The 27,982-nt window shown below is 38.8% G+C and overlaps 1 protein-coding gene across 1 annotated transcript; it reads right to left on the bottom strand.

The window, feature by feature from the left end:
* Positions 1-23,734, bottom strand: si:dkey-5i3.5 (uncharacterized protein LOC565091 homolog). Its single transcript, XM_061916784.1, is given in 5 exon segments — positions 1-7,214; positions 7,216-7,355; positions 10,063-10,309; positions 15,590-15,879; positions 23,616-23,734. Coding segments are annotated over 4 exon segments (846 nt in total). The 5' UTR covers positions 15,827-15,879; positions 23,616-23,734; the 3' UTR covers positions 1-6,992.
* Positions 23,735-27,982: the final 4,248 nt, after the last annotated feature.

Below are 27,982 nucleotides of genomic sequence, written 5' to 3'. Positions count from 1 at the left end.
TTTATTCCATCCACTTTAATCAATATGGTAAGTCAAACAAATATATCATAAGGCATGAGAATGTAACCAACCAAACATGTGAATAAATGACATAACTTATGACAAGAAATTAATGCTTTGTGTTGAGAAAGCCACTTATTTGTAAACATGAAAACGTTGTTTTGAAATAGGAACAACCTAGAAGTCAAGTAATGGATAGCGAGAAAACTTCAGAGTTTCTACTGCCTTAACATCCCAAAGAATAAAACAACTTGCCATTTTCACTGGGATCTCTTAATATGTGTTGGCCCTGCGATGAGTTGGCCACTTGTCCAGGGTGTACCCCGCCTTCCGCCCGATTGTAGCTGAGATAGGCGCCAGCACCCCCCGCGACCCCGAAAGGGAATAAGCGGTAGAAAATGGAGGGATGGATGTCTTAATATATAATTAGAAAACACCTTACAATAAGTGCACATAAAGCAATAACATACAGAAAATATCAGTGATTAATTTAGAAACAGGAAACTAGGTGTTGAATAAAATAAAAACATTAGATTTGGCATGAATCTTGTAATTGTTATAGGCGGGAGCGGGTAGAGAGTTCAATCAATCATCAATCAATGTTTATTTATATAGCCCTAAATCACAAATGTCTCAAAGGGCTGCACAAGTCACGACAACATCCGGGGATCAGCGCCCAAATAAGGGCAAGGAATGACTCACAACCCAGGGGGACGTCGATGAGAATGACTTTGAGAAACCTTGAAGAGGACCGCAAATGTGGGTAAACCCAACCTCCTCTAGGGGTGACCGGTGCAATGGACATCCAGTGGGTCTAGCATATTATTGTGAAAGTCCAGTCCATAGTGGATCTAATATAATAGTGAGAGTCCAGTCCATAGTGGATCTAACAAAATAATGAGAGTCCAGTCCATAGTGGATCTAATATAATAGTTAGAGTCCAGTCCATTGTGGATCTAACATACTAGTGTGAGAGTCCAGTCCATTGTGGATCTAACATAATAGTGAGAGTCCAGTCCATAGTGGATCTAACATACTAGTGTGAGAGTCCAGTCCATAGTGGATCTATCATAATAATGAGAGTCCAGTCCATAGTGGATCTAACATAAAAGTGTGAGAGTCCAGGCCACAGTCCATAGTGGATCTAACATACTAGTGTGAGAGTCCAGTCCATAGTGGATCCAACATAATAGTGAGAGTCGAGTCCATAGTGGATCTAACATACTGTAATAGTGAGAGTCCAGGCCACAGTCCATAGTGGGTTTAACATAATAGTGAGAGTCCAGTCCATAGTGGATCTAACATAATAGTGTGAGAGTCCAGTCCATAGTGGATCTAACATAATAGTGTGAGAGTCCAGTCCATAGTGGATTTAACATAATAGTGAGAGTCCAGTCCATAGTGGATCTAATATAATAGTGAGAGTCCAGTCCATAGTTGATCCAACAAAATAGTGAGAGTCTAGTCCATAGTGGATCTAACATAATAGTGAGAGTCCAGTCCATAGTGGATCTAACATCATAGTGTGAAAGTCCAGTCCAGAGTGGATTTAACATACTAGTGTGAGAGTCCAGTCTATAGTGGATCTAACACCAGCGTGAGAGTCAAGTCCATAGTGGATCTAACATAATAGTGAGAGTCCAATCCATAGTGGCTCTAACATATTAGTGTGAAAGTCCAGTCCATATTGGATCCAACATAATAGTGTGAAAATCCAGTACATAGTGGATTTAACATAATAGTGTGAAAGTTCAGTCCATAGTGGATCTAACATAACAGTGAGAGTCCAATCCATAGTGGATCTAACACAATAGTGTGAAAGTCCAGTCCATACTGGATCTAACATAATAGTGTGAAAATCCATTCCATAGTGGATCTAACATAATAGTGTGAGAGTCCAGTCTATAGTGGATCTAACATAATAGTGTGAGAGTCCAGGCCACAGTCCATAGTGGATCTAACATAATAGTGTGAGAGTCCAGGCCACAGTCCATAGTGGATCTAACATAACGGTGAGAGTCCAGTACATAGCAGGGCCAGCAGGTGATCATCCCGAGCGCAGACGGGTCAGTTCGACGACGTAGTTGACCATTGTGACCAAAATACTCAATCAGAGGTCCAAGAGAGTTATTTGGGGAACATATGAAAGGCAGTTAAGTGATGTAAACATATGTTTCACAGCAAAATGCATTACTGATCAGTGCTGGGACTAACACGTTAGTAGAAGACATGCAGGCTATTTCTACAGTGGAGTCACCCGATTTCAGGTACCTGGACAGAGTGGACAGTGAGTAACAAAACATGGAGAGCGAGCTAACGAAAACACTCCAAACTCTGCCTCTGCTCATCATTCATCACTGAAGGTACACACACTCTTGTCAATTATCTTATATACTCTTTCATTCTAGACTTCTAGAGTGTTTGATTATCACATCACTAAATGTATAGACCAGGAGTCACCAACCTTTTTGAAACCAAGAGCTACTTCTTGGGTACTGATTAAATTTAGCAAAGGGCTACCAGTTTGATACACACTTAAATAAATTGCCAGAAAAAGCCAATTTGTTCATCCATCCATTTTCTACCGCTTATTCCCTTTTGGGGTTGCGGGGGGCGCTGGCGCCTATCTCAGCTACAATCAGGCGGAAGGCAGGGTTACCTTTAATAAATAAATCTATATATATTTTTTTTTTTTTTAAAAAGGGTATTTCTGTCTGTCATTCCGTCGTAATTTTTTTTTCCTTTTACAGTAAGTTTTTTTGTAGAGAATAAATGATGAAAAAAAACACATAATCCAATGGTTTAAAAGAGGAGAAAACACGAAAAAAATGAAAATTAAATTTTGAAACATAGTTTATCTTCAATTTCGACCTTTTAAAATTCAAAATTCAACCGAAAAAAATTTAGAAAAACTAGCTAATTCGAATCTTTTTGAAAAAATTAAAAAAATCATTTATGGAACATTAGTAATTTTTCCTGATTAATATTAATTTTAGAATTTTTATGACATGTTTTGAATAGGTTAAAATCCAATCTGCATTTTGTTGGAATATATAACAAATTGCACCAAGCTATATTTTTAACAAAGACAAATCATTATTTCTTCTGGATTTTCCAGAACAAAAATTTTAATTCAAAAGACTTTGAAATAAGATTTAAATTTAATTCTACAGTTTTTCTAGATTTGCCAGAATAATATTTTTGAATTTTAATCATGATAAGATTCAAGAAATATTTCACAAATATTCTTCGTCGAAAAAACAGAAGCTAAAATGAAGAATTAAATTTAAATGTATTTATTATTCTAAAACAATTGAACATTGATTTAAATTGTCAGGAAAGAAGAGGAAGGAATTTAAAAGGTAAGAAGGTATATTTGTTTAAAAATCCTAAAATAATTTTTAAGGTTGTATTTTTTCTCTAAAATTGTCTTTCTGAAAGTTATAAGAAGCAAAGTAAAAAAATAAATGAATGTATTTAAACAAGTCTTTAAAATATTTTCTTGGATTTTCTAATTCTATTTGAGTTTTGTCTCAGAATAAAAAATGTTGAGCAAAGCGAGACCAGCAAAAATAGAAGCAGCTCACTGGTAAGTGCTGCTATTTGAGCTATTTTTAGAACAGGCCAGCGGGCTACTTATCTGGTACTTACGGGCGACCCGGTGCCCACGGGCACCGCGTTGGTGACCCCTGGTATAGACAATAAAGTTCACAAACATAAAGAGTGATCCTAGTGGGCCAGGCCAATCTTTCCTTATCTCTAAACTAAAACTGGGGAAATGCGTAGAGTGTTCTGGGCTTCAGTACAGTTTTGATCTCCTGAAGACATGATTTTATTTCACAATTCCTTGAGAGAAAAAAAATGCCTGGTTAGGTTTTGTGTATGTCATGTGTGCCTTCCTTGGGTGGAGCCAGCTTTATAGCTATGTTGTGTTAATGCGGTATGTTACTTATGTATGTTATGTTGCAGCTGATCAACAGATTGTATTATTCTTCCGTGCAATAACAGTACTGAAATGAAGGCTAAAAGGGCATTAAGGGGAGCCTTAAAAATAAAAGAAGAAAAAATAAGTAACTAAGTAGTTACTTTTCACAGTAACGCATTATTTGTTGGTGTAGGTAATTGAGCTAGTTTTGAAATAAAGTAATTAGTAACTAAGTAGTTGCTGGTTTTCAGTAACTAACCCAACACTGTTACTGATGCAAGGAAATAAATAAAATCGTCTGTGCAAGGTGTTGCTTTTTGGTTAATGAGATGAAACCCAACACCAAAATCCAGCCAACCTTATTTTGTTTACAGTGGCCTCCACTCTGATACTAATAATAATTGATTATTTACTATAGTCTTATTGTCAATGTCCCATTAAAAGCATTTGTTTGTATACCACGCCACATTTCTGATTTTACCCAAAAGCTGAAACATTTCGATGCAAAATAAAAATAAAAAACCCTCACAAATGCTATTCCATCCATCCATCCATATTCCGCTTATCCGAGGTCGGGTCGCGGGGGCATCAGCCTAAGCAGGGAAGCCCAGACTTTCCCCTCCTCAGCCACTTAGTCCAGCTCTTCCCGGGGGATCCCGAGGCGTTCCCAGGCCAGCCGGAAGACATAGTCTTCCCAACGTGTCCTGGGTCTTCCCCGTGGCCTCCTACTGGTCCTGACCCGATGCCCGAACCACCTGGCGGAGGAAACCCATTTCCTGCCACTTGTGCCCGTGAACTTGTCCTTTCGGTCATAACCCAAAGCTCATGACCATAGGTGAGGATGGGAACGTAGATCGACCGATAAATTGAGAGCTTTGCCTTCTGGCCCAGCTCCTTCTTCACCACAAGGGATCGATATGGCGTCCGCATTACTGAAGACGCCGCACCGATCCGCCTGACGATCTCACGATTCACTCTTCCCTCACTCGTGAACAAGAATCCGAGGTACTTGAACTCCTCCACTTGGGGCAAGGTCTCCTCCCCAACCCGGAGATGGCACGCCGTTTCCCGGGCGAGAACCACAAACTCAGACTTGGAGGGGCTGATTTTAATCCCAGTCGCGTCACACTCGGCTGCGAACCGATCCAGTGAGAGCTGAAGATCCTGGCCAGATGAAACCATCAGGACCAAGTCCAACGTTATGACAATTGCTTTTCACTGGACTCTAAAGTGAGTTAATAGGAGTACGATCATTTGAGGGAAAATTATTACAAAATATAAATTGAATGGCTCGGAAAAAAAAGCCACGTATTCTGTGCAGTTGAGTCTCCATCCACAGTCTTAGGAATTAGCTTTTCTAATGCAACTACAAACCCCGTTTCCATATGAGTTGGGAAATTGTGTTAGATGTAAATATAAACGGAATACAATGATTTGCAAATCATTTTCAACCCATATTCAGTTCAATATGCTACAAAACGCAACATATTTGATGTTCAAACTGACAAACATTTAGTTTTTTGCAAATAATCATTAACTTTAGAATTTGATGCCAGCAACATGTGACAAAGAAGTTGGAAAAGGTGGCAACAAATACTGATAAAGTTGAGAAATGCTCATCAAACACTTATTTTGAACATCCCATATGTGTGCAGGCTAATTGAGAACAGGTGTGTGCTATGATTGGGTATAAAAACAGCTTCCCAAAAAATGCTCAGTTTTTCACAAGAAAGGATGGGGCGAGGTACACCCCTTTGTCCACAACTGCGTGAGCAAATAGTCAAACAGTTTAAGAAAACGTTTCTCAAAGTGCAATTGCAAGAAATTTAGGGATTTCAACATCTATGGTCCATAATATCATCAAAAGGTTCAGAGAATTTGGAGAAATCATTCCACAAAAGCGGCATGGCCGGAAACCAACATTGATTGACCGTGACCTTCGATCCCTCAGACGGCACTGTATAAAAAACTGATATTAATCTCTAAAGGATATCACCACATGGGCTCAGGAACACTTCAGAAAAACACTGTACCTAAATAGAGTTCGTCGCTACATCTGTAAGTGCAAGTTAAAGCTCTACTATGCAAAACGAAAGCCATTTATCAACAACATCCAGAAACGCCGCCGGCTTCTCTGGGCCCGAGATCAACTAAGATGGACTGATGCAAAGTGGAAAAGTGTTCTGTGGTCTGACGATTCCACATTTCAAATTGTTTTTGGAAATATTCGACATTGTGTCATCCGCACCGGGTAGCGAACCATCCAGACCGTCATGGAAGCAAAGTTCAAAAGCCAGCATCTGTGATGGTATGGGGGTGCATTAGTGCCCAAGGCATAGGTAACTGACACATCTGTGAAGGGACCATTAATGCTGAAAGGTACATACAGGTTTTGGAACAACATATGCTGCCATCTAAGTGCCGCCTTTTTCCTGCTTATTTCAGCAAGACAATGCCAAGCCACATTCAGCCCGTGTTACAACAGCGTGGCTTCGTAAAAAAAGAAAAAGAGTGCGGGTACTTTCCTGGCCCGCCTGCAGTCCAGATGTGTCTATCGAAAATGTGTGGCGCATTATGAAGCGTAAAATACGACAGAGGAGACCCCGGACTGTTGAACGACTGAAGCTCTACATACAACAAGAATGAGAAATATTTCCACTTTCAAAGCTTCAACAATTAGTTTCCTCAGTTCCCAAACGTTTGTTTAGTGTTGTTAAAAGAAAAGGTGATGTACCACAGTGGTGAACATGCCCTTTCCCAACTACTTTGGAACGTGTTGCAGCCATGAAATTCTAAGTTAATTATTATTTGCAAAAAAAAATTATGTTTATGAGTTTGAACATCAAATGTCTTGTCTTTGTAGTGGATTCATCTGAATATGGGTTGAAAATGATTTGCAAATCATTGTATTTTGTTTATATTTACGTCTAACACAATTTCCCAACTCATATGGAAACGCGGTTTGTAAATAAATATACCTATTGTAAGTAGTACAAAACACCTGAGAAGTTAGTTTCAAGTTAGACGGCAAATAAAGACGTTTTTAAGATCGACAAATGCTGCATCGCTACATCTTGGCCTTCAGAGGAACCATATGGAGTGACTGGACGAACGAACCCAAAGTCTCCAGGTACTCCTGCGGGTGGGTCTTTAGGTGGCCGGCGTGTTTAGATCGCTCCCATTTCTTCACGGTCAATTCCACGCCGCGCTTCTGCCAAAAACCGATCACTTCCTCCATGGCGCGCGCGTCGCTCATCGGGTCGTTGTCGCAGTAGAAAAAGAGCGCGGGGGGCGGTGACGGGGGAGTTCCAAAACACTTCGATGCTCCGGTTGTAGTAGTCGGTGGTTTGGCGCTTGAACGCGTTGAAGTAAAGCAGGCTGGCTTGTTTCACTGCCGTCTCCCACTGCGGAAACACCACCTTGGCCACACCTGAGTAGAGGACGGACAACCCAAGATTCAGCTTTCTACGTAGAGTACGTCACAAAAACAATCTGAATACATCTTCTCAGGAGACAATACCATGTCTGAGAGAAAGACAAGCAATTTTGACCTACAGTTAAAAACTAAGTTATTTCACTTGACCTTTTTCTGTTTTGATTGAGCTGTAATGAAGCAGCAAAAAAGGAATTTAATTAATTGATCAACGTGGACCCCGACTTAAATGAGTTGAAAAACTTATTCGGGTGTTACCATTTAGTGGTCAATTGTATGGAATATGTACATTACTGTGCAATTTACTAATACAAGTTTCAATCAATCAAAAAAAAACATAAAAATTAAACTTGAATATAATTAACAGCAGGGATATTCCATTAAGGGCCAGAGGGCCGGAATTCTCCATTCACTATACTTCTTATTTTGTATGGAATAGGCCAAAATTTTGGACTAGGGCTGGACGATATGGCCTTTTATTAATATCTCGATATTTTTAGGCCATGTCACGATATACGATATACACCTCGATATTTTGCCTTGGCCTTGAATAAACACTTAATGCACATAATCACAGCAGTATGATGATTCTATGTGTCTACATTAAAACATTCTTGTTCATACTGCATTAATATATGCTACTTTCAAACTTTCATGCAGAGGGAAACCACATCTATGTCAATTTGCCAAAACTGTATTTATTAAACAGTTATTTATTAAACATTCAAGTCATTTCCAAAACAGAAAATGCCAGATTGTCAGAGACATTTTAAAACAAGGTATGAGTGCACTTTTGTGCATGATGTCACTAAGATGACAGCAAAACAACACTAAATTAAAGTGCACTTTTTGTACAGAACGCCACTACAATAGTTTAAAACAAATAAAGTGCAATTTTGTGCATGATGTCACACAAGATACAGGGTTTCCCACACATTAATTTATTTGTGGCGGCCCGCCACCGCCACGAAAGAATTACGACCGCCACAAATAAAAAAATAAAGATAAAAAAAAATTAAAACATTTAAATATTTTTTCGGCTTTTGACCCGCTCAACCGCTCATGAAAGCAATGGGACTCTGTCTTTGAATGGAGCTTGTAGTTACATTTGGTATAAATATGTAAATATTATAGAAATATGTATATAAATAGGTACATAAAGTGTTGTAATTATATTCCAACTCTGCATTCTTCTTGGTCATCGCCGCCGCCACCCAAAACCCCCGTCCGCCCCGCCGCCCGACCACACCACCGCAAATAGATGCCTGACCTGTGGGAAACACTGAGATATTTCAATAACTGTCAAATAAAAATTAGCTGCATTACATGAAATCAAATAGTATTCGTCCTTCGCTATGTGGTAGGTTCCTGCGGGCGTTATCTCCTTCTGTTGTTGACTATTTTTTTCATACGGTGTTGATCTGGAGATAGTTGCTTCGGCATTTTGTTGGTGTGACACCGAACGAAGATGTTGACATACGGAGTTTCAAGCACTCTTCATTCTGAAGCGGGTGACTTTTCAAATGATGCTACATTATCAGTGGTGCTACTTTTTGTAGCAGCGCTTTTGCCGCATAATTGTTCAACATCTTTCCGCTTGAAGCCAAACCACCGCCAGACGATGGACCCCTTGCTGTTTTTTGGGGGAATTAATTCTTCCTTCATTTGTTACCAGATTCGCACCTTCTCTCTCTCTCGTATTACCACCCGCACCGCACCGTTAGCATCACAGCTAACATTACCATGTCGCGACCTGTCTGTTCCGCGGGAGCGTGCGACGTTGCACACGTGACATATGTAAGAAGGTGCGCTTGTTTTAAGTCTCTGTGAGGAGAGACAAGAAAGAGTGAGAAACGCCTGTAATGTAATGCCCGCAGCTAAAAGCAACTGCGTGAGAACGGATACTCAAATATCACGATACAGTCATTTTCTATATCGCACAGACAAACCCGCGATATATTGGGTATATAGATATATCGCCCAATCCTATGCTAGACCCACTCGACGTCCATTGCATCCGGTTTCTCATAGTCATTCACATTGACATCCCACTGGGTTGTGAGGTTTTCCTTGCCCTTATGTGGGATCTGAACAGAGGATGTTGCTGTGGCTTGTGCAGCCCTTTGAGGCACTTGTGATTTAGGGCTATATAAATAAACATTGCTTGATTGATAAACACAACAGAACAAATACCCAGAACCCCTTGCAGCACTAACTCTTCCGTGATGCTACAATATTTACACCCCCCGCCTACCTCAACCTCCTCATGCTCTCTCAGGGAGAGCATGTCCCAAATTCCAAGCTGCTGTTTTGAGGCATGTTATAAAAAAATCATGCACTTTGTGACTTCAATAATAAATATGGCAGTGCCATGTTGGCATTTTTTTCCATAACTTGAGTTGATTTATTTTGTAAAACCCTGTTACATTGTTTAATGCATCCAGCGGGGCATCGCAACAAAATGAGGCATAATAATGTGTTAATTCCACGACTGCATATTTCGGAATAGGTCATTAAGAGTCGGACAATATCGGAATATCGGCAAAAAAGCTATTATCGCACAGCTCTAGTAAAAACATTTAGGTCTTCTAAAATGATAGCCTGCAAAGTAGGGTAAGTTAAGTGTGTCTTGCCTACAGTCCTGGTCTGGGGCTGCATGAGTCCTGCCGAAACTGAGGAGCAAAGGAGTTCCTTTTGCACTGACCTGAAGCCATAACCTCCACGGACCCGGCCACCAGGCTGTCGTAGATCTGACCCTTGATCCTGCCTGTGAGAGTCTGGTATTTCTGCGGATCCTCGGCCACCAGAACCAGCAGCTGGGAAAAAGTGTAACCGCCGATGGAGAAGGCGTGGACAAGCAGCGGCCGGGACACGAAGCGATCGCTCTGCAGCACTTCCAGCAACTTCTTTCCGCGCTCTAAACTCAAGCGAGGCCACAGGAAGGTTTGTATCTTGAAATGGACAAAAACAGCTTAGAAAGTTGACTGTGCCGAGTCCTTTGAGGAACAAAGATTACAGAAATTAAACCCTGCATGATTGTAAGCACTTCAAGAACTCCTTTAATGGAAACGTATTTCCAGACGTTAGTTTGCAGTGTTGGTTTGAGTGTCCGCCCTGAGATCGGTAGGTTGTGAGTTCAAACCCCGGCCGAGTCATACCAAAGACTATAAAAATGGGAGCCATTGCAGGTCCGATTACTAAAGTCTTAACAAAAAAAAATTGAATAATAATTTAAAAAAAAAAAAAGGTCTTAACAAGCTGCACTGCTATGTTCTGCGTCTGCCTCTGTCAGTATGTTTCTGCACCATTGTCACACCCACACAACCATCTGATTGGTTACAAGCGGCGTGGTAACAGCCAATCAGCAGTGCGTATTCAGAGCGCATGTAACGTGGAGGGAGCAGAGAGGTGTTTTTAGCAGGAAAGGCAGCGGACTCTCCCCAAATGATAATAAACACCTCCCATTCAACTACTAGTAACATCACTATGAGCCTGTTGACGTTCTAGAAACAAGCGGCTGCTCAGCTCGCTCGCAGTCCTTGAGGTGAAGGCTTGTTAGCTTTTAACGTAACGTTAGCTCACTGTGCGGTGTGTGTGTTACGGACAGCAAAGCCATGTCTGAGAGAAAGACAAGTGTTATTGACCTACAGTTAAAAACTAAGTTATTTCACTTGACCTTTATCTGTGTTTATTAAGCTGTGTTGAAGCAGCAAAAAAGGAATTGATTGAAGTGATTTACGTGGAGCCCGACTTAAACAAGTTTAAACTGTGTTTTTTATACATTTTGATTTCCTTTTTACTGTTTTAATTGCTTTTAACCTTTAAAATTGTTTTCAATCATATTTATTTTTATATTGGTTTTATAGTTATTTATTTTTTGTTTTTTTGTTATTTTTTGGAATCCTTTTTTTTTTTTTTTTTTCTTTGTCATGAAAAAGGGATGTTTTTGTCATGAAAAATTGAGGTTTTTGTGGTTGGTGCACTAATTGTAAGTGTATATTGTGTTTTTTATGTTGATTAACTAAATATATAGATATATATTAATTTTATTAATTTTTTTAAATTAATAAAAAATTATTCTGCGGCCCGGTACGGGCTGTGGCCCGGTGGTTGGGGACCACTGCTTTAAAGTACCAATGATTGTCACACACACACTAGGTGTGGTGAAATGTGTCCTCTGCATTTGACCCATCTGTGAGGTGAGGGGAGATTGTGAGCAACACCGGTGGCCGCGCCCGGGAATCATTTTTTGGTGATTTAACCCCCAATTCCAACCCTTTATGCTGAGTGCCAAGCAGGGAGGTAACGGGTCCCATTACAATTTCTCCCAGAGAAAAGCGCTATATAAATATAAGTCACTCACACACTCACTTTTTTTTTTTTATAGTCGTTGGTATGACTCGGCCGGGGTTTGAACTCACTACCTACCCAACTCAGGGCGGACACTCTAACCCAGGGGTCTCAATTGCGGCCCGCGAAACGTTATTTTGCGGCCCGCATCTTAATATGAAAATTTAATGTTGGTGCGGCCCACAAGTTTTATATGAATTGTGCTTTACAGCGTCATACTTGAACATTCTCTATTTTTCCGGGAGACTCCCAATTTTCAGTGCCCCTCCAGGGGTAATCATTTCCTCCGAATTTCACCCTAACAACAACAGTAAAGGGGCATCGTGGAGGAACCATCTTTAGCGCCCTCTACAACATGAACTAACAGCGCGCCAGCCCAGCCACATGTTGTATTTGGCTCCTGTAGACGCAGTTAACGACTGCAAGACATACTTGATCAACCGCCACACGGGTCACACTGAGAGTGGCCGTATAAAGAACTTTAATCTTGTAACAAATATGCGCCACACAAACAAAAATGACAAACACATTTTGGGAGAAAATCCGCACCGTAACACAACATAAACACAACAGAACAAATACCCAAAATCCCATGCAGCCCTAACTCTTCCGGGCTACAATATACACCCCCGGCCCCCTATTTTAGCCCGGAAGAGTAAGGACTGCATTGGATTCTGGGTATTTGTTCTGTTGTGTTTATGTTATGTTACGGTGCGGATGTTCTCCTAAAATGTGTTTGTCAATCTTGTTTGGTGTGGGTTTACAGTGTGGCGCATATTTGTAACAGTGTTAAAGTTGTTTATACGGCCACCCTCAGTGTGACCTGTATAGCTGTTGACAAAGTATGCCTTGCAGTCACTTCCATGGGTCTGCAGAAGCCTCATACATTAAGCGACTGGGCCGGCACACTGTGTATGGTGGAAAAGCGGACGACATTAAAGGCAGTGCCATCATGATACACCCCCAATATTGTTGTCTGGGTGAAAACCGTGAAAATGACTGTCCCGGGAGATTGTCGAGGGGAGCACTGATATTCGGGTATTTCCCGGAAAGATTGCGAGAGTTGGCAAGTATGTTGCTAGGGCGGGAAAGCCATTCAAAGAAGGTGAATTCATTAAAAAGTGTATGTTAGATTTTTTAAGAATTATTTTCTTGCGGCCCAGCCTCACCCAGTTTCTGCATCCAGTGGCCCCCAGGTAAATTGAGTTTGAGACCCCTGCTCTAACCCCGAGGCCAGTGGTTCTCAACCTTTTTTCAGTGATATACCCCCTGTGAACATTTTTTTTAATTCAAGTACACCCTAATCAGAGCAAAGCATTTTTGGTTGTAAACAAGAGATAAAGAAGTAAAATACAGCACTATGTCATCAGTTTCTAATTTATTAAATTGCATAAAAGTGCAAAATATTGCTCATTTGCAGTGGTCTTTCTTGAACTATTTAAATAAATGGGTTGTACTTGTATAGCGCTTTTCTACCTTCAAGGTACTCAAAGCGCTTTGACATTACTTCCACATTTACCCATTCACACACACATTCACACACTGATGGAGGGAGCTGCCATGCAAGGCGCCAACCAGCACCCATCAGGAGCAAGGGTGAAGTGTCTTGCTCAGGACACAACGGACGTGACGAGGTTGGTTCTAGGTGGGATTTGGACCAGTGACCCTCGGGTTGCGCACGGCCACTCTTCCACTGCGCCACGCCGTCCCTATTTGGGAAAAAAAGATGTAAAAATAACTAAAAATCAGTTTCTGATTTAGTAAATTGCATAACAGTGCAAAATATTGCTAATTTGCAGTGGTCTTTCTGGAACTATTTGGAAAAAAAGTTATAAAATTAACTAAAAACTTGTTGAAAAATAAACAAGTGATTCATTATAAATAAAGATTTCTACACATAGAAGTAATGATCAACTTAAAGTGCCCTCTTTGGGGATTGTGATAGTGATCCATCTGGATTCATCAACTTCATTCTAAACATTTCTTCACAAAAAAAGACATCATTAACATCAATATTTATGGAACATGTCCACAAAAAAATCTAGCTGTCAACACTGGATATTGCATTGTTGTATTTTTTCACAGTTTATGAAGTGCCATTCATATTTTGTTGAAGTATTATTCAATAAATATATTTATAAAGGATTTTTGAATTGTTGCTAGTTTTAGAATATTTTTTAAAAATCTCACGTACCCCTTGGCATACCTTCAAGTACCCCCAGGAATACGCGTACCCCCATTTGAGAACCACTGCCCTAGGCCACACATATAATGTTGTAAAAAAAACAATGTAAATTAAACAAATACTTTTTAAACACTTTATCCCGTAAAACCCCCCCCAAAAAACTGTGGTACTGTTTTTTTCGTTTACCGTAAAATGTAAAAAAAACAAAAAAAAACAGTATATTTTACAGTAACATTTTGTAAATGTAAAATTTTTACTGTAAAATTGACTGTCTACTTAAAACAATTTACATAATAAATAATGAATGACTGTGCATGTGAGCTGTGTGCTTGTTTTTTTTTTTTTAATGTATTTTTATCTATTCATCTATGTCAGGGGTCAGCAACCCGCGGCTCCGGAGCCACATGTGGCTCTTTGGCAACTCTGATGCGGCTCAGCTGCACAATCGCCGACCCCCAGATTGATGCGGGTAGATTCCGGAATTCAATGCCTCTCCCGGACATCTCCAATTTTTACCCGGACTGCGATATTAAGGGCGTGCCGTGATGATATTACTCTTAACGTCCTCTTGAAAGTCATTGCGCCCGCCATTCATGGAATGCTACTTGCGTCCTCTTGAATGTCATCACGCCCGCCATTCACGGAATGGTATTCGCGTACCGACCGGACACATGCATTTCGCTGCCTCTATCGGTACATGTATGAGATTGCAAGGCATACTGGGTGACACAGAGTACACTGACGGTTGTGATATAAACAACTTTAACACTCCTACTAATATGCACCACATTGTGAACCCACACAAAAGAAGAATGACAAACACATTTCGGGAGAAAATCCTCAGAGTAAAACAACATAAACGCAACACAACAAATACCCAGAATCCTTTGCATCCATGACACTCCTGACTATGTTATACACCCCGCGAGCACCAAACCCCCTCCTCCCCTCCCTGTGTTGTTGAGGTGGGCGGGGTTTGGTGCTCGCGGGGTGTATAACATAGTCAGGAATTGTCATGGATGCAAAGGATTCTGGGTATTTGTTGTGTTGCGTTTATGGTGTGCTACTGTGAGGATTTTCTCCCGAAATGTTTTTGTCATTCTTCTTTTGTGTGGGTTCACAATGTGGCGCATATTAGTAGGAGTGTTAAAGGTGTTTGTATCACAACCGTCAGTGTACTCTGTCACCCAGTATGCCTTCCAGTCGTGTGCGTGCATCTGCGGAAGCCCCTCACAACATGTTGGACTGGCAAGCAGTTTGTACATGTTGTAGAAGGTGTTTAAGGCAATGGCTACATAGCATGCCCTTATTCTTGTCATCTGGGTGACCACCAGCAGATATTGACAAGAATATTTGCGGCTCTCATTGTCTTTCTCATTTTGTGAAACGGGTCGAAATGTCTCAGAGTGGTAAAGGTTGCCGACCCCTGATCTATGTTCTTATGTGTTATTATGAATTTGCACTGGACTACTTTTTGCTTGCAATTTTGTTGTAAAATGACAATAAAGATATATTCTATTCTATGAAATCCAGAGGCATATTCCTACATCATTCACTGTTACAAGCGGCCCTCTGATGGGAGTCACAACTGCCATGTGGCCCTCAATGGAAACCAGTTTGACATCCCTGGTGTAGTGGTAGCAGGTGAGGGGGCATATTGGGGTTGGGCCTAACACTGTCCAACATTGACCCTTACCTCGCTCTCCACAACCAGCACGTCGAAGCCGGTGCGAAGGTAGATCTCGTTGTACTTCGCCACAGCCTGGGGACGCGCTCCCATCCATGGGAGCATGAGGGTTAGAGGTTTATGTTGGTCACAGGCTTGCGTGGGACCCGCTGGCGAGCCGGGGACTTCCTGGCTCATGTAGAAGGTGATGTTTTTACTTAGCTGGTGGGAGGAGAAACTTCGGCTCAGAACGTGTCTCGCCAACATCCCTGCTGCTGTCCACGGACCCTGGAGTAGTGAACTGCAGATCCAGATCCAGTCTGAAGGAGAGAACAGGTCAAATTATTTTGTTTTTGTGTACACCAAATTTTATATACTGTGCAGGCCATAACTTTGACACACCTTCTCCTCAGTCAATGCATTTTCTTTATTTTCATGACTATTTACATTGTAGATTGTCACTGAAAGCATCAAAACTATGAATGAACGCTTAACAAAAAAAGGTGAAAGCATTGTTTTATATTTTAGTTTCTTCAAAATAACCAGCCTTTGTTCTGATAAACTTTTTCGCACACTCTTGGGCATTCTCTCGATGAGCTTCAAGAGGAGGTCGGTCGCCTGAAATGGCTTTCACTACACAGGTGTTCTCGAAGCTCATCGAGAGAATGCCAAGAGTGTGCAAAGCGGTAATCCGAGCCAAAGGTGGCTATTTTGAAGAAACTAAAATATAAAAACATGTTTTCAGTTATTTCACTTTTTTTGTTAAGTACATACAGTAACTCCACTTGTTATGACTTATCTACAATGTAAATAGTAGAGATGTCCGATAATATCTGACTGCCGATATTATCGGTCGATAAATGCTTAAAAATGTAATATCGGAAATTATCGGTATCAGTTTTGAAAAGAAAAATGTATGACTTTTTAAAACGCCGCTGTACAGAATGGTACATGGACGTAGGGAGAAGTACAAACCGCCAATAAACTTTAAAAGGTTTATTGGCCCGATCACATAATATCTATGGCTTATCTTACATTCAAGTGAATGCAAGGCATACTTGGTCGACAGCCATATAGGTGACACTGAGGGTGGCCGTATAAACAACTTTAACACTTTTACAAATATGCGCCACACTGTGAACCAAAACCAAACAAGAATGACAAACACATTTCGGGAGAACATAACACAACATAAACACAACAGAACAAATACCCAGTAGCCTTTGCAGCACTAACTCTTCCGGGACACTACAATATACAATCCTCGCTGTATATCTGTTAGGCAAGTAACTTGTTTATACAGGGGCGAGCAAGTACATGATAAAGCGGGGCTATGGCTCCTCCCCCTCGTAGGAGTAAAATAAAAAAAATTAAAAATAGTAACCCCACTTAAAATGCTGCATAAGACACTGCACATTGATATAGTTCTCTGAAAATATTGTCTTCTGTGCAAATTTAAAAAAAGTGAACAATGGAAATGACAAATGAGGTAGTTGATAAATAGGTGAGTTTTTATTTATGCTTTATGTTTTTTGGGCTGTGAGAGACAGTTCAATTCAGGGGCCCCCAAACTTTTTGACTCAGGCTGTGAAATATATATATTTGTACAGAGAATGTGTGTCTGGATGTACAAACTATGAGTGTGTAGGTTTATACTGTTTGTGTATGTATGTGGGAGTGTAGGCACCTATGTGTGCACGTACAGTTGTGATCAAAATTATTGATTATTTTACTAAATTGCAATTTAAAATTTCCCACGAAGTGTCCTGTTGAAAACGTCGCGATATGATGATATGATGACGCATGCGCGTGACGTCACCGGTTGTAGCGGACATGTTCTTCCAGCCCGATCCAAGCTATAAGTAGTCTGCTTTAATCGCATAATTACACAGTATTCTGGACATCTGTGTTGCTTAATCTTTTGCAATTTGTTCAATTAATAATGGAGACTACAAAGAAGAAAGATGTTGGTGGAAAGCGGTGTATTGCGGTCGGCTGGAGCAAAACAAAAACAGCCGGTGTTTCTTTGTTTACATTCCCTAAAGATGACGGTGAAGCTTTAATGTGGATCAGAGCGGTCAAGCGAACATGGTTCTCTACCACAGGTCAACTGGCAGGGTTCGGTGAGAAAATTGTGGTAATAAGTCGGCTCTGATCGTAGACATGAGCAGAGCTTGTGTCGTTACTCCTGCAGCTGTCAAAGAGGCCCTTGCCTCCTCCGTGGCTTCCCTCAGAGACACTGGCGGTCACCACACCCCTCCGACTTTCAGGTATGACTATATAATCTCACTAAAACACTAGTAACACATTAAACAGATAAGGGATTTTCCAGAATTATCCCAGTAAATGTCTCTAAGAACATCTGAATCGCTCCCACCGCCCTCGTCTTTTTTTTTTCTTCTAGTCCTTCACTCTCACTATCCTCATCCACGGATCTTTCATAATCGCTCAAATTAATAGGGAAATTGTCGCTTTCTCGGTCCGAATCGCTCTAGCTGCTGGTGGCCACGATTGTAAACAATGTGTGGATGTGAGGAGCTCCACAACCCGTGACGTCACGCGTACATCGTCTGCTAATTCCGGTAAAAGGAAAGGCTTTTTTATTAGCGACCAAAAGTTGCGAACTTTATCGTCTATGTTCTCTATTAAATCCTTTCAGCAAAAATATGGCAATATTGCGTATGACACATAGAATGGACCTGCTATCCCCGTTTAAATAAGAACATCTCATTTCAGTAGGCCTTTAATCTAGGGTTGTTTTGATATGTCATCTTAGGGACATCATGCACAAAAGTGCACGTTATTTGTTTTAAACTATGGTAGTGGCGTTCCGTACAAAAAGTGCCGGTAATTTAGTGTTATTTTGATATGTCATCTTAGTGACATCATGCACAAAAGTGCACTAATAGCTTGTTTTAAAATGTCTCCGACAATCTTGCGCTTTTATGTTTTGGAAATGACATGAATGTTTGTGCAACTGCTTAATAACTGTATAATAAATACAGTTTTGGTAAATTGACTTAGTTGTGATTTCCCTCTCAACATGAACGTTTAAAATAAGCATATATTAATGCAGTACAAAGAAGAATGTTTTAATGTAGACACATAGAATCATCATACTGCTGTGATTATATGTGTTGGAGCCTATTTATATTATTTATTTAATGATTGTTTTGACAAAGGAATCGAATCATGCCAATGATAATATTGATGGATTATTGGATGTTTCAGATAAATTATATTGACTGATTGTTTTCAGCTACTCACGCTCCTCCTGGTGTGCAACGTCCTCCTCCTATAATTAGGAAGACAGCACAGCTGGGCGCTGCCTTTGTCTGTCTGTCATATTGAAGGAGTGAGGAGTGATATTGTTTGTTTACCACTAAATAAGTTTGTTTGTATTATATGGAAAGTCAACCACGGTGAATATTTTTTGTTTGTGAAAATAAATGATCAACATTTTGAAACTGGAAGTATCTCCGCGAGTGCTTATTAGGAATTTAGTGCGTCATAAAACCTCCTCCTCAAGACTACTCTGCTAACTTTATTTTTATTTATTCGAACCCTTTTTGGAACGACAAAGTAGCCGCTACAATATGCATCAAGTGTTCATTCAAGGCAAAGGCAAAATATTGAGATATATATCGTATATCGCGATGTGGCGTAAAAATATCGAGATATTAAAAAAGGCCATATCGCCCAGCCCTAGGAGAGACCATGTTTTGACACAGCAGATGTCATTCATAACATTATCCCAGAGCACAATTACAGTTGTGATCAAAATTATTCAACCCCTACACAATTTTGGTGTTTTAGCAAGCTGGACATTTATTCCCTATTTTGTTTATAGTCATATCAAATAAAGATGTGTCAAATAGACAAATGCAACTTAAATTGTAACACTGTATTTTACAAAATACCAAAAATTGACATTTTTCTTAATATCTCATTGACAAAATGATTCAACCCCCTAGTTACATGCATCTTTAGTACTTAGTAGAACACCCTTAGGCAGTAATTACATCCTTCAAACGTGACACAAAACCGGACACAAGCTTCTTGCAACCATCTACAGGTATTTTAGCCCATTCCTCTTGGGCAAAGGCCTCCAGTTCCTTCATATTCTTGGGCTTGCGTGCTGCAACTGCCTTCTTCAAGTCCCACCACAGGTTTTCTATAGGATTTAGGTCTGGCGACTGTGAAGGCCACTCCAGAGTCTTCCAGCCCTTCTTCTGCAACCACGCTGATGTTGATTTGGAGGTATGCTTGGGATCGTTGTCCTGTTGGAAGGTCCAACGTCTCCCAAGCCTCAGCTTCGTCACTGACTTTATGACATTTGCAGCTAATATATCCTGGTAGGAAATAGAATTCATAATGCCGTGAACGCGCTGGAGATTCCCGGTACCTGAGGCAGAGAAACAGCCCCAGATCATGATTGACTCCCCACCATGCTTAACAGTAGGCAAGGTGTTCTTCTCTTTGTAAGCTTAATTTTTTTCTCCTCCAGACATAATGTTGATTCATAGGCCCAAAGAGTTCCAGTTTTGTCTCATCACTCCATAGAACAGTTTACCAAAACCTTTGGGGTTTTTCCAGATGATTTTTGGCATACTGGAGTCTATTTTCTTGTGCCTGGTAGTCAGAAGTGGGGTGCGCCTGGGAGTTCTGGCATGGAGGCCTTCATCTTGTAGTGCGCGCCTTATTGTCTGGGAAGAAACCTGCGTTCCCCCCCCCTGCAATGTCCAGTTGTGGTACCTCAGCTGTTTCCCAGGGGTTTTTCCCCACTGTACACACACAGCATCCTCTTTCTACCACGCCCAGGTAGTGTTTCCACAGTGCCTTTAGCTTTAAACGTGTTAATTATGCTCCCAACTGTGTCTCTTGGAATGTGTAATGTCTTTGCTATTTTCTTATATCCATATCCTTTCTTATAAAGAGAAATTACCTCCTCTCTTGACTTCTTTGACCACTCCCTGGACTTCACCTTGTTGCAAATACACCATTGACCATCTACAAGAAGCTGAGCGTCACAGTCTTTTTCAATCAGTTTAATTGTTGCTCGTTATGGTTCTAATCACATCTACAGATGTTTTCAACACCTGATTGAAAATACTTTATTCAAATTCTGTTCTTAAGAGTTATGATCTTCAAGGGATTGAATAATTTTGTCAATGAGATATTAAGAGAAATGACACTGTTTGGTATGTTACAAAATATAATGTTGTAATTTAAGTTGCATTCGTCTATTAAATGCATCTTTATTTGATATGACCATAAACAAACGACGGAATAAACGTCCAACTTGCTAAAAAACCAAAATTGTGTGGGGGTTGAATTATTTTGATCACAACTGTACACAGAAGACAGACATTAATTTTGGAATAAGCTGCGGATTTTTCAGTTATTTTTCTGATCAAAGCAAAGTTTCCCCTGCAGGAGTGTCAAGTGGATCATTCACAATTGCTACAGCTGAAAGAGGAAATAAGGAAACCCTGTACAAAATAACAACGCCTAATAGAATGGCATCAAATAGAATGGCAAATTGTTTGGGAGTCACAAGAACCTTAAAATATTCGAGTGATTCTTGGTCATTAAAAATGTTACCTTCTATTTTGAAAACCTGACTCACTAAAATAATACCAGTCTTCAACCAATTGTCGAGGAAAATACATTTACTTGAATAACATATGTCTTTATTGTTCCAAATGAAGTATTCTATAGGTAAACAATTGTGCTTGTAGAGAAGAGACCATGCCAGCAAGTCTTGTTTGTGGAAGTATGAAAGAGCAACAGGAATCAATCAATGTTTATTTTTATAGCCCTAAATCACAAGTGTCTCAAAGGGCTGCACAAGCCACAACGACATCCTCGGCTCAGAGCCCACATCAGGGCAAGGAAAAACTCCACCCAATGTGACAATGAGAAACCTTGGAGCGGACCGCAGATGTGGGGCAACCCCTGGGCGATCGGTGCAATGGACATTGAGTGGATCTAACATAATATTACAAGAGTCCAGTCCATAGTGGATCTAACATAATAGTGAGAGTCCAGTCCGTAGTGTAACATAATAGTGGGAGTATAGTCCATAGTGATTCTAACATAATAGTAAGAGTTCAGTCCATAGTGGATCTAACATAATAGTGAGAGTCCAGTGCATAGTGGATCTAACATAATAGTGTGAGAGTCCAGTCCATAGTGGATCTAACATAATAGTGAGAGTCCATTCCATAGTGGATCTAACATAATAGTGTGAGAGTCCAGTCCATAGTGGATCTAACATAATAGTGAGAGTCCAGCCCATAGTGGATCTAACATAATAATGTGAGAGTCCAGTCCGTAGTGGATCTAACATAATAGTGCAAGAGTCCAGTCCATAGTGGATCTAACATAATAGTGCAAGAGTCCAGTCCATAGTGGATCTAACATAATTGTGAGAGAGTCCAGTCCATAGTGGATCTAACATAATAGTGTGATAGTCCAGTCCGTAGTGGATCTAACATAATAGTGCAAGAGTCCAGTCCATAGTAGATCTAACATAATTGTGAGAGTCCAGTCCATAGTGGATCTAACATAACAGTGACAGTCCAGTCCATAGTGGATCTAACATAATAGTGTGAGAGTCCAGTCCATAGTGGATCTAACATAATTGTGAGCGAGTCCAGTCCATAGTGGATCTAACATAATAGTGTGAGAGTCCAGTCCGTAGTGAATCTAACATAATAGTGGTAGTCCAGTCCATAGTAAATCTAACATAATAGTGAGAGAGTCCAGTCCATAGTGGATCTAACATAATTGTGAGAGTCCAGTCCATAGTGGATCTAACATAACAGTGACAGTCCAGTCCATAGTGGATCTAACATAATAGTGTGAGAGTCCAGTCCATAGTGGATCTAACATAAAAGTGCGAGAGTCCAGTCCATAGTGGATCTAACATAAAAGTGTGAGAGTCCAGTCCATAGTGGATCGAACATAAAAGTGTGAGAGTCAAAGTCAATTGTGGATCTAACAAAAAAGTGTAAGAGTCCAGCCCGTAGTGGATCCAACATAATAGTGTGAGAATCCAGTCCATAGTGCATCTAACATAATAGTGAAAGTCCAGTCCATAGTGGATCTAACATAATAGTGCGAGGGTCCAGTCCATTGTGGATCTAACATAATAGTGAGAGTCCAGTCCATAGTGGATCTAACATAATAGTGAGAGTCCAGTCCATAGTGGATCTAACATAATAGTGTGAGAGTCCAGTCCATAGTGGATCTAACATAATAGAGAGAGTCCAGTCCATAGTGGATCTGTTAGATCCACTATGGACTGGACTCTCACTATTATGTTAGATTCTAACATAATAGTGCGAGAGTCCAATCCATAGTGGATCTAGCATAATAGTGAGAGAGTCCAGTCCATAGTGGATCCAACACAATAGTGAGAGAAGACTTAGGCTGCTGCCCCCGCGACAACACCTCAGATAAGCGGAAGAAGATGGATGGATTTTATTGTTTACTAAAGAAATAACCACATGAGTAAGAATGGAGATACCTTCTGCTTTAAGATAGAGAAGTCTCTCTGCAACAATTGGTTGAATATTTTGTTGTTTTTTCTACAATTTGGGTTAAGTTCAAGACTGAACTAGAACTCAGATTTTTCATAATAAGTATTCCTAGATAATTAATCAGAATCAGAAATACTCAATACTATCCTTAATTGGAATTTTACATAGAGACAGCATTTCACTTGTCTTCACGGGCATTACTTCCCATCTATTCATTCATTCATTCATTTTATACCGCTTATTCCCTTTCGGGGTCGCGGGTGGTGCTGGCGCCTATCTCATCATGCCGAAAGACAGGTAATAAATTCGCATTTAGGTGACGTCAAAATTACCGACATTAACATGACGTCATGCTGAAAGACAAGTAAGATAGATTCGCGTGTAGGTGACGTCACAATTAACTATTTCAAAGCACATCAAGCCTTCCGAGTGTCTGCGTTACACAAGCTTAACATTTAGTCACATTTCCAAACCTTGACAGCAACGCCTCGATTTTAGGTTCCACGTACCGACGTTTAACTCCTCAAAAACAACAAATAACCTTCTGAATGTTGTCCACCTTGGCCTTTTTCTTCTTCCCTTTAAGCGTTCTTTGGGTTCTTCTTTTATTTTATTGGCGGTAGGCAAACACGTTATTGGGCGCATTGCTGCCATCTACTGGACAGCAGTATAACGAAAAATATTACACAACAATCAAAATACATGAATTGATATAGATAATAATAACTAAAAAATAACAAATACATCTTAAAATATGTAATTCATTTTGTTTAATAGATGTGTTTGCTTGAGCAGAAATGTGTATATAAGGTCACGTGGTGGGTTTGTGGGCGCGTATACAAAGAACTGAAGGATGTGTAATGACCATAGACGTGCTTTAAATAGACGAAGCATTGGCTGCTGTGACGCGAGAAATTCGGCCGCCATCTTGAAGTTGTGACGAGGAGCCGGCGAGCAGCCAAAACTGGTGAAAATAGGAATCGGTGGATTACTTTTCAGAAGTAAGATTTAACATTAACGTATTATTTGTTGTATTTTCTGAAAAGAATATTACTAAATATATATATATATATATATATATATATATACATACATATATATATACTCTGAAAATAAAATTACAACAGAATATATGTATAGTCTGTTGTAATATTCTTTATATATATGTGTATATGTACTGTGTATATATATATATATATATATATATACATATATATATATATATATATATATATATATATATATATATATATATATATATATATATATATATATATATATATATATATATATATATATATATATATATATACATATATATAGATTAGGGCTCTGCGAATCTTTGGGTGTCCCATGATTCGATTTTGTACAGTCCTTTGAGACATTTGTGATTTAGGGCTGTATACATAAACATTGATTGATTGATTGATAATATCGATTCTTGGGGTCACGATTCAATTCAAAATCGATTTTTTTTTCATTCAACCCGATTCTCGATTCAAAAACAATTTTTTCACGATTTAAAAGAATTCTGTATTCATTCAATACATAGGATTTCAGCAGGATCTACCCCAGTCTGCTGACATGCTAACAGAGTAGTAGATTTTTGTAAAAAGCTTTTATAATTGTAAAGGACAATGTTTTATCAACTGATTGCAATAATGTAAATATGTTTTAACTATTAAACGAACCAAAAATATGACTTATTTTATCTTTGTGAAAACGTAGGACACAGTGTGTTGTCAAGCTTATGAGATGCGATGCAAGTGTAAGCCACTGTGACACTTTTGTTCTTTTTTTTCATTTTTATAAATGGCGAATGATAATTTTTAGTAAGGGCCTTTTAATCACTGCTATGCTGAAATTATTACTAATATTGATACTGTTGTTGATAATATTCATTTTTGTTTCACTACTTTTGGTTTGTTCTATATATATATATATACATATATATATATATATATATATATATATATATATATATATATATATATATATATATATATATATATATATATATATTTGGTCCCGGATGACACAATGTTGAATATTTCCAAAAACAAAATTGAAAAACGGACTTGTCAGACCACAGAACACTTTTCCACTTTGCATCAGTTCATCTCAGATGATCTTGGGCCCAGAGAAGCTTGTGGCGTTTCAGGATGTTGTTGATAAATGGCTTTCGCTTTGCATAGTAGAGCTTTTACTTGAATCTACAGATGTAGCGACAAATTATACTTAGTGACAGTGGTTTTCTGAAGTGTTCCTGAGCCCATGTGGTGATATCCTTTAGAGATTTATGTCGGTTTTTGATACAGTGTCATCTGAGGGATCGAAGGTCAATTAATGTTGGTTTCCGGCCATGCCGCTTACGTGGAGTGATTTCTCCAGATTCTCTGAACCTTTTGATGATATTATGGACTTTGAGAAACATTGTTTGATTAATTGATTGATTGATACTTTTATTAGTAGATTGCAGAGTTCAGTACATATTTCGTACAATTGACCACTAAATGGTAACACCCGAATAAGATTTTCAACTTGTTTAAGTCGGGGTCCACGTTAATCAATTCAGTTCTTAAACTGTTTGACTCTTTGCCCACGCAGTTGTGGACAAAGTGGTGACTCTCGCCCCATCCTTGTTTGTGAACTACTTCGCATTTCATGGAAGCTGTTTTTATACCCGATTACGGCACCCACCTGTGCCCAATTAGCCTGCACACCTGTGGGATTTTCCAAATAAGGGTTTGATGAGCATCCTTCAACTTTATCAGTATTTATTGCCACCTTTCCCAACTTCTTTGTCACGTGTTGCTGGAATCAAATTCTAAAGTTGATGATTACTTGCAAAGAAAAAAATGTTTATGAGTTTGAACATCAAATATGTTGTCTTTGTAGCATATTCAACTGAATATGGGTTGAAAATGATTGGCAAATCCTTGTATTCCGTTTATATTTACATCTAACACAATTTCCCAACTCATATGGAAACGGGGTTTGTATTATTATTATGTACAATGCATTGCCTTTAATGACAAGGTGGCAGCTGCTTATCTATCTTCTTATATCCATGGTCCCGAAAGCCCAAATACTCCTAAGCTTCTTTTTTGTTTTTGTTTTTTCTTCTGCAGTGCCTCTCAAACTTTTTTTTCTTTCCAAAGCACCACCTAATAAAAAACTTGGCTCTCCAATTACCACCCTATTTACCGACATTAAAATACAGTTGCATAGTACGCCTAAGTATTCATTAAAAACAAGACGGAGGTCATATCTAACAAGTATATTTAATATTTTCAGCCACTTTAACATTACATACAATTTGAACAGTGTATGAATGTAGGAAAATAAAACAGTGTATTTTAATGAAGTGGTCACCAACCTTTTTGAAACCAAGAGCTACTTCTTGGGTACTGATTAATGCAAAGGGCTACCAGTTTGATACAAACTTAAATAGATTGCAAGAAATAGCCAATTTTCTCAATTTACCTTTAATAAATAAATCTATATATATATATAAAAAAATGGGTATTTCTGTCTGTCATTCCGTCGTACAATTTTTTTTCCTTTTACGGAAGGTTTTTTGTAAAGAGTAAATGATGAAAAAAACAGTTAATTGAACGGTTTAAAAGCAGAGAAAACACGTAAAAAATGAAAAATACATTTTGAAACCTAGTTTATCTTCAATTTCGACGCTTTGAAATTCAAAATTCAACCGAAAAAAAAGAGAAAAACTAGCTAATTCGAATCTTTGTGAAACAATCAAAATAATAATTCATTGAACATCATTAGTAATTTTTCCTGATTAAGATTAATTTTAAAATTTTGATGACATGTTTTAAATAGGTTAAAATCCAATCTGCACTTTGTTAGAATATATAGCAAATTGGACCAAGCTATTGTTCTAACAAAGACAAATCATTATTTCTTCTAGATTTTCCAGAACAACATTTTTCAAAGAAATTCAAAATACTTTGAAATAAGATTTAAATTAGATTCTACAGATTTTCTAGATTTGCCACAATAATTTTTTTGAATTTTAATCATAACAAGTTTGAAGAAATATTTCACAAATATTTTTAAACCAAAAAAACAGAAGCTAAAATGAAAAATTAAATTAAAATGTGTTTATTATTCTTTACAAATATATATATATATATATATATATATATATATATATATATATATATATATATATATATATATATATATATATATATATATATATATATATATATACTTGAACATTGATTTAAATTGTCAGGAAAGAAGAGGAAGGAATTTAAAAGGTAAAAAGGTATATGTGATTAAAAATCCTAAAATCATTTTTAAGGTTGTATTTCTTCTCTAAAATTGTCTTTCTGAAAGTTATAAGAAGCAAAGTAAAAAAATAAATGAATTTATTTAAACAAGTGAACACCAAGTCTTTAAAATATTTTCTTGGATTTTCAAATTCTATTTGAGTTTTGTCTCTCTTAGAATTAAAAATGTCCAGCAAAGCGAGACCAGCTTGCTAGTAAATAAATACAATTTTAAAAATAGAGGCAGCTCACTGGTAAGTGCTGCTATTTGAGTTATTTTTAGAACAGGCCAGCGGGTTACTCATCTGGTCCTTACGGGCTACCTGGTGCCCGCGGGCCCCGCGTTGGTGACTCTTGCACTAGTGGTACCGGTACTGCAGTTTGGGGATACCTGGTCTACTCCATTTGTACACCACTGAAACTACCATCATACAACATGAAGTTACAATTATACATGTCAAACTAGAGTACCTATTTTTTAGTATCGGTACCAAAATGTTTTCGATACTTTCCCGTACTTTTCTAAATAAAGCGGACCCCCAAAAAATGTCATTATTGCCTTTATTTTAACAAAAATT

Source organism: Nerophis ophidion, linkage group LG12 (assembly GCF_033978795.1).
Source record: "Nerophis ophidion isolate RoL-2023_Sa linkage group LG12, RoL_Noph_v1.0, whole genome shotgun sequence".
Taxonomy (NCBI): domain Eukaryota; kingdom Metazoa; phylum Chordata; class Actinopteri; order Syngnathiformes; family Syngnathidae; genus Nerophis; species Nerophis ophidion.
Note: the sequence above shows the minus strand (reverse complement) of the source record. Positions and strands in the feature narration are given on the sequence as shown.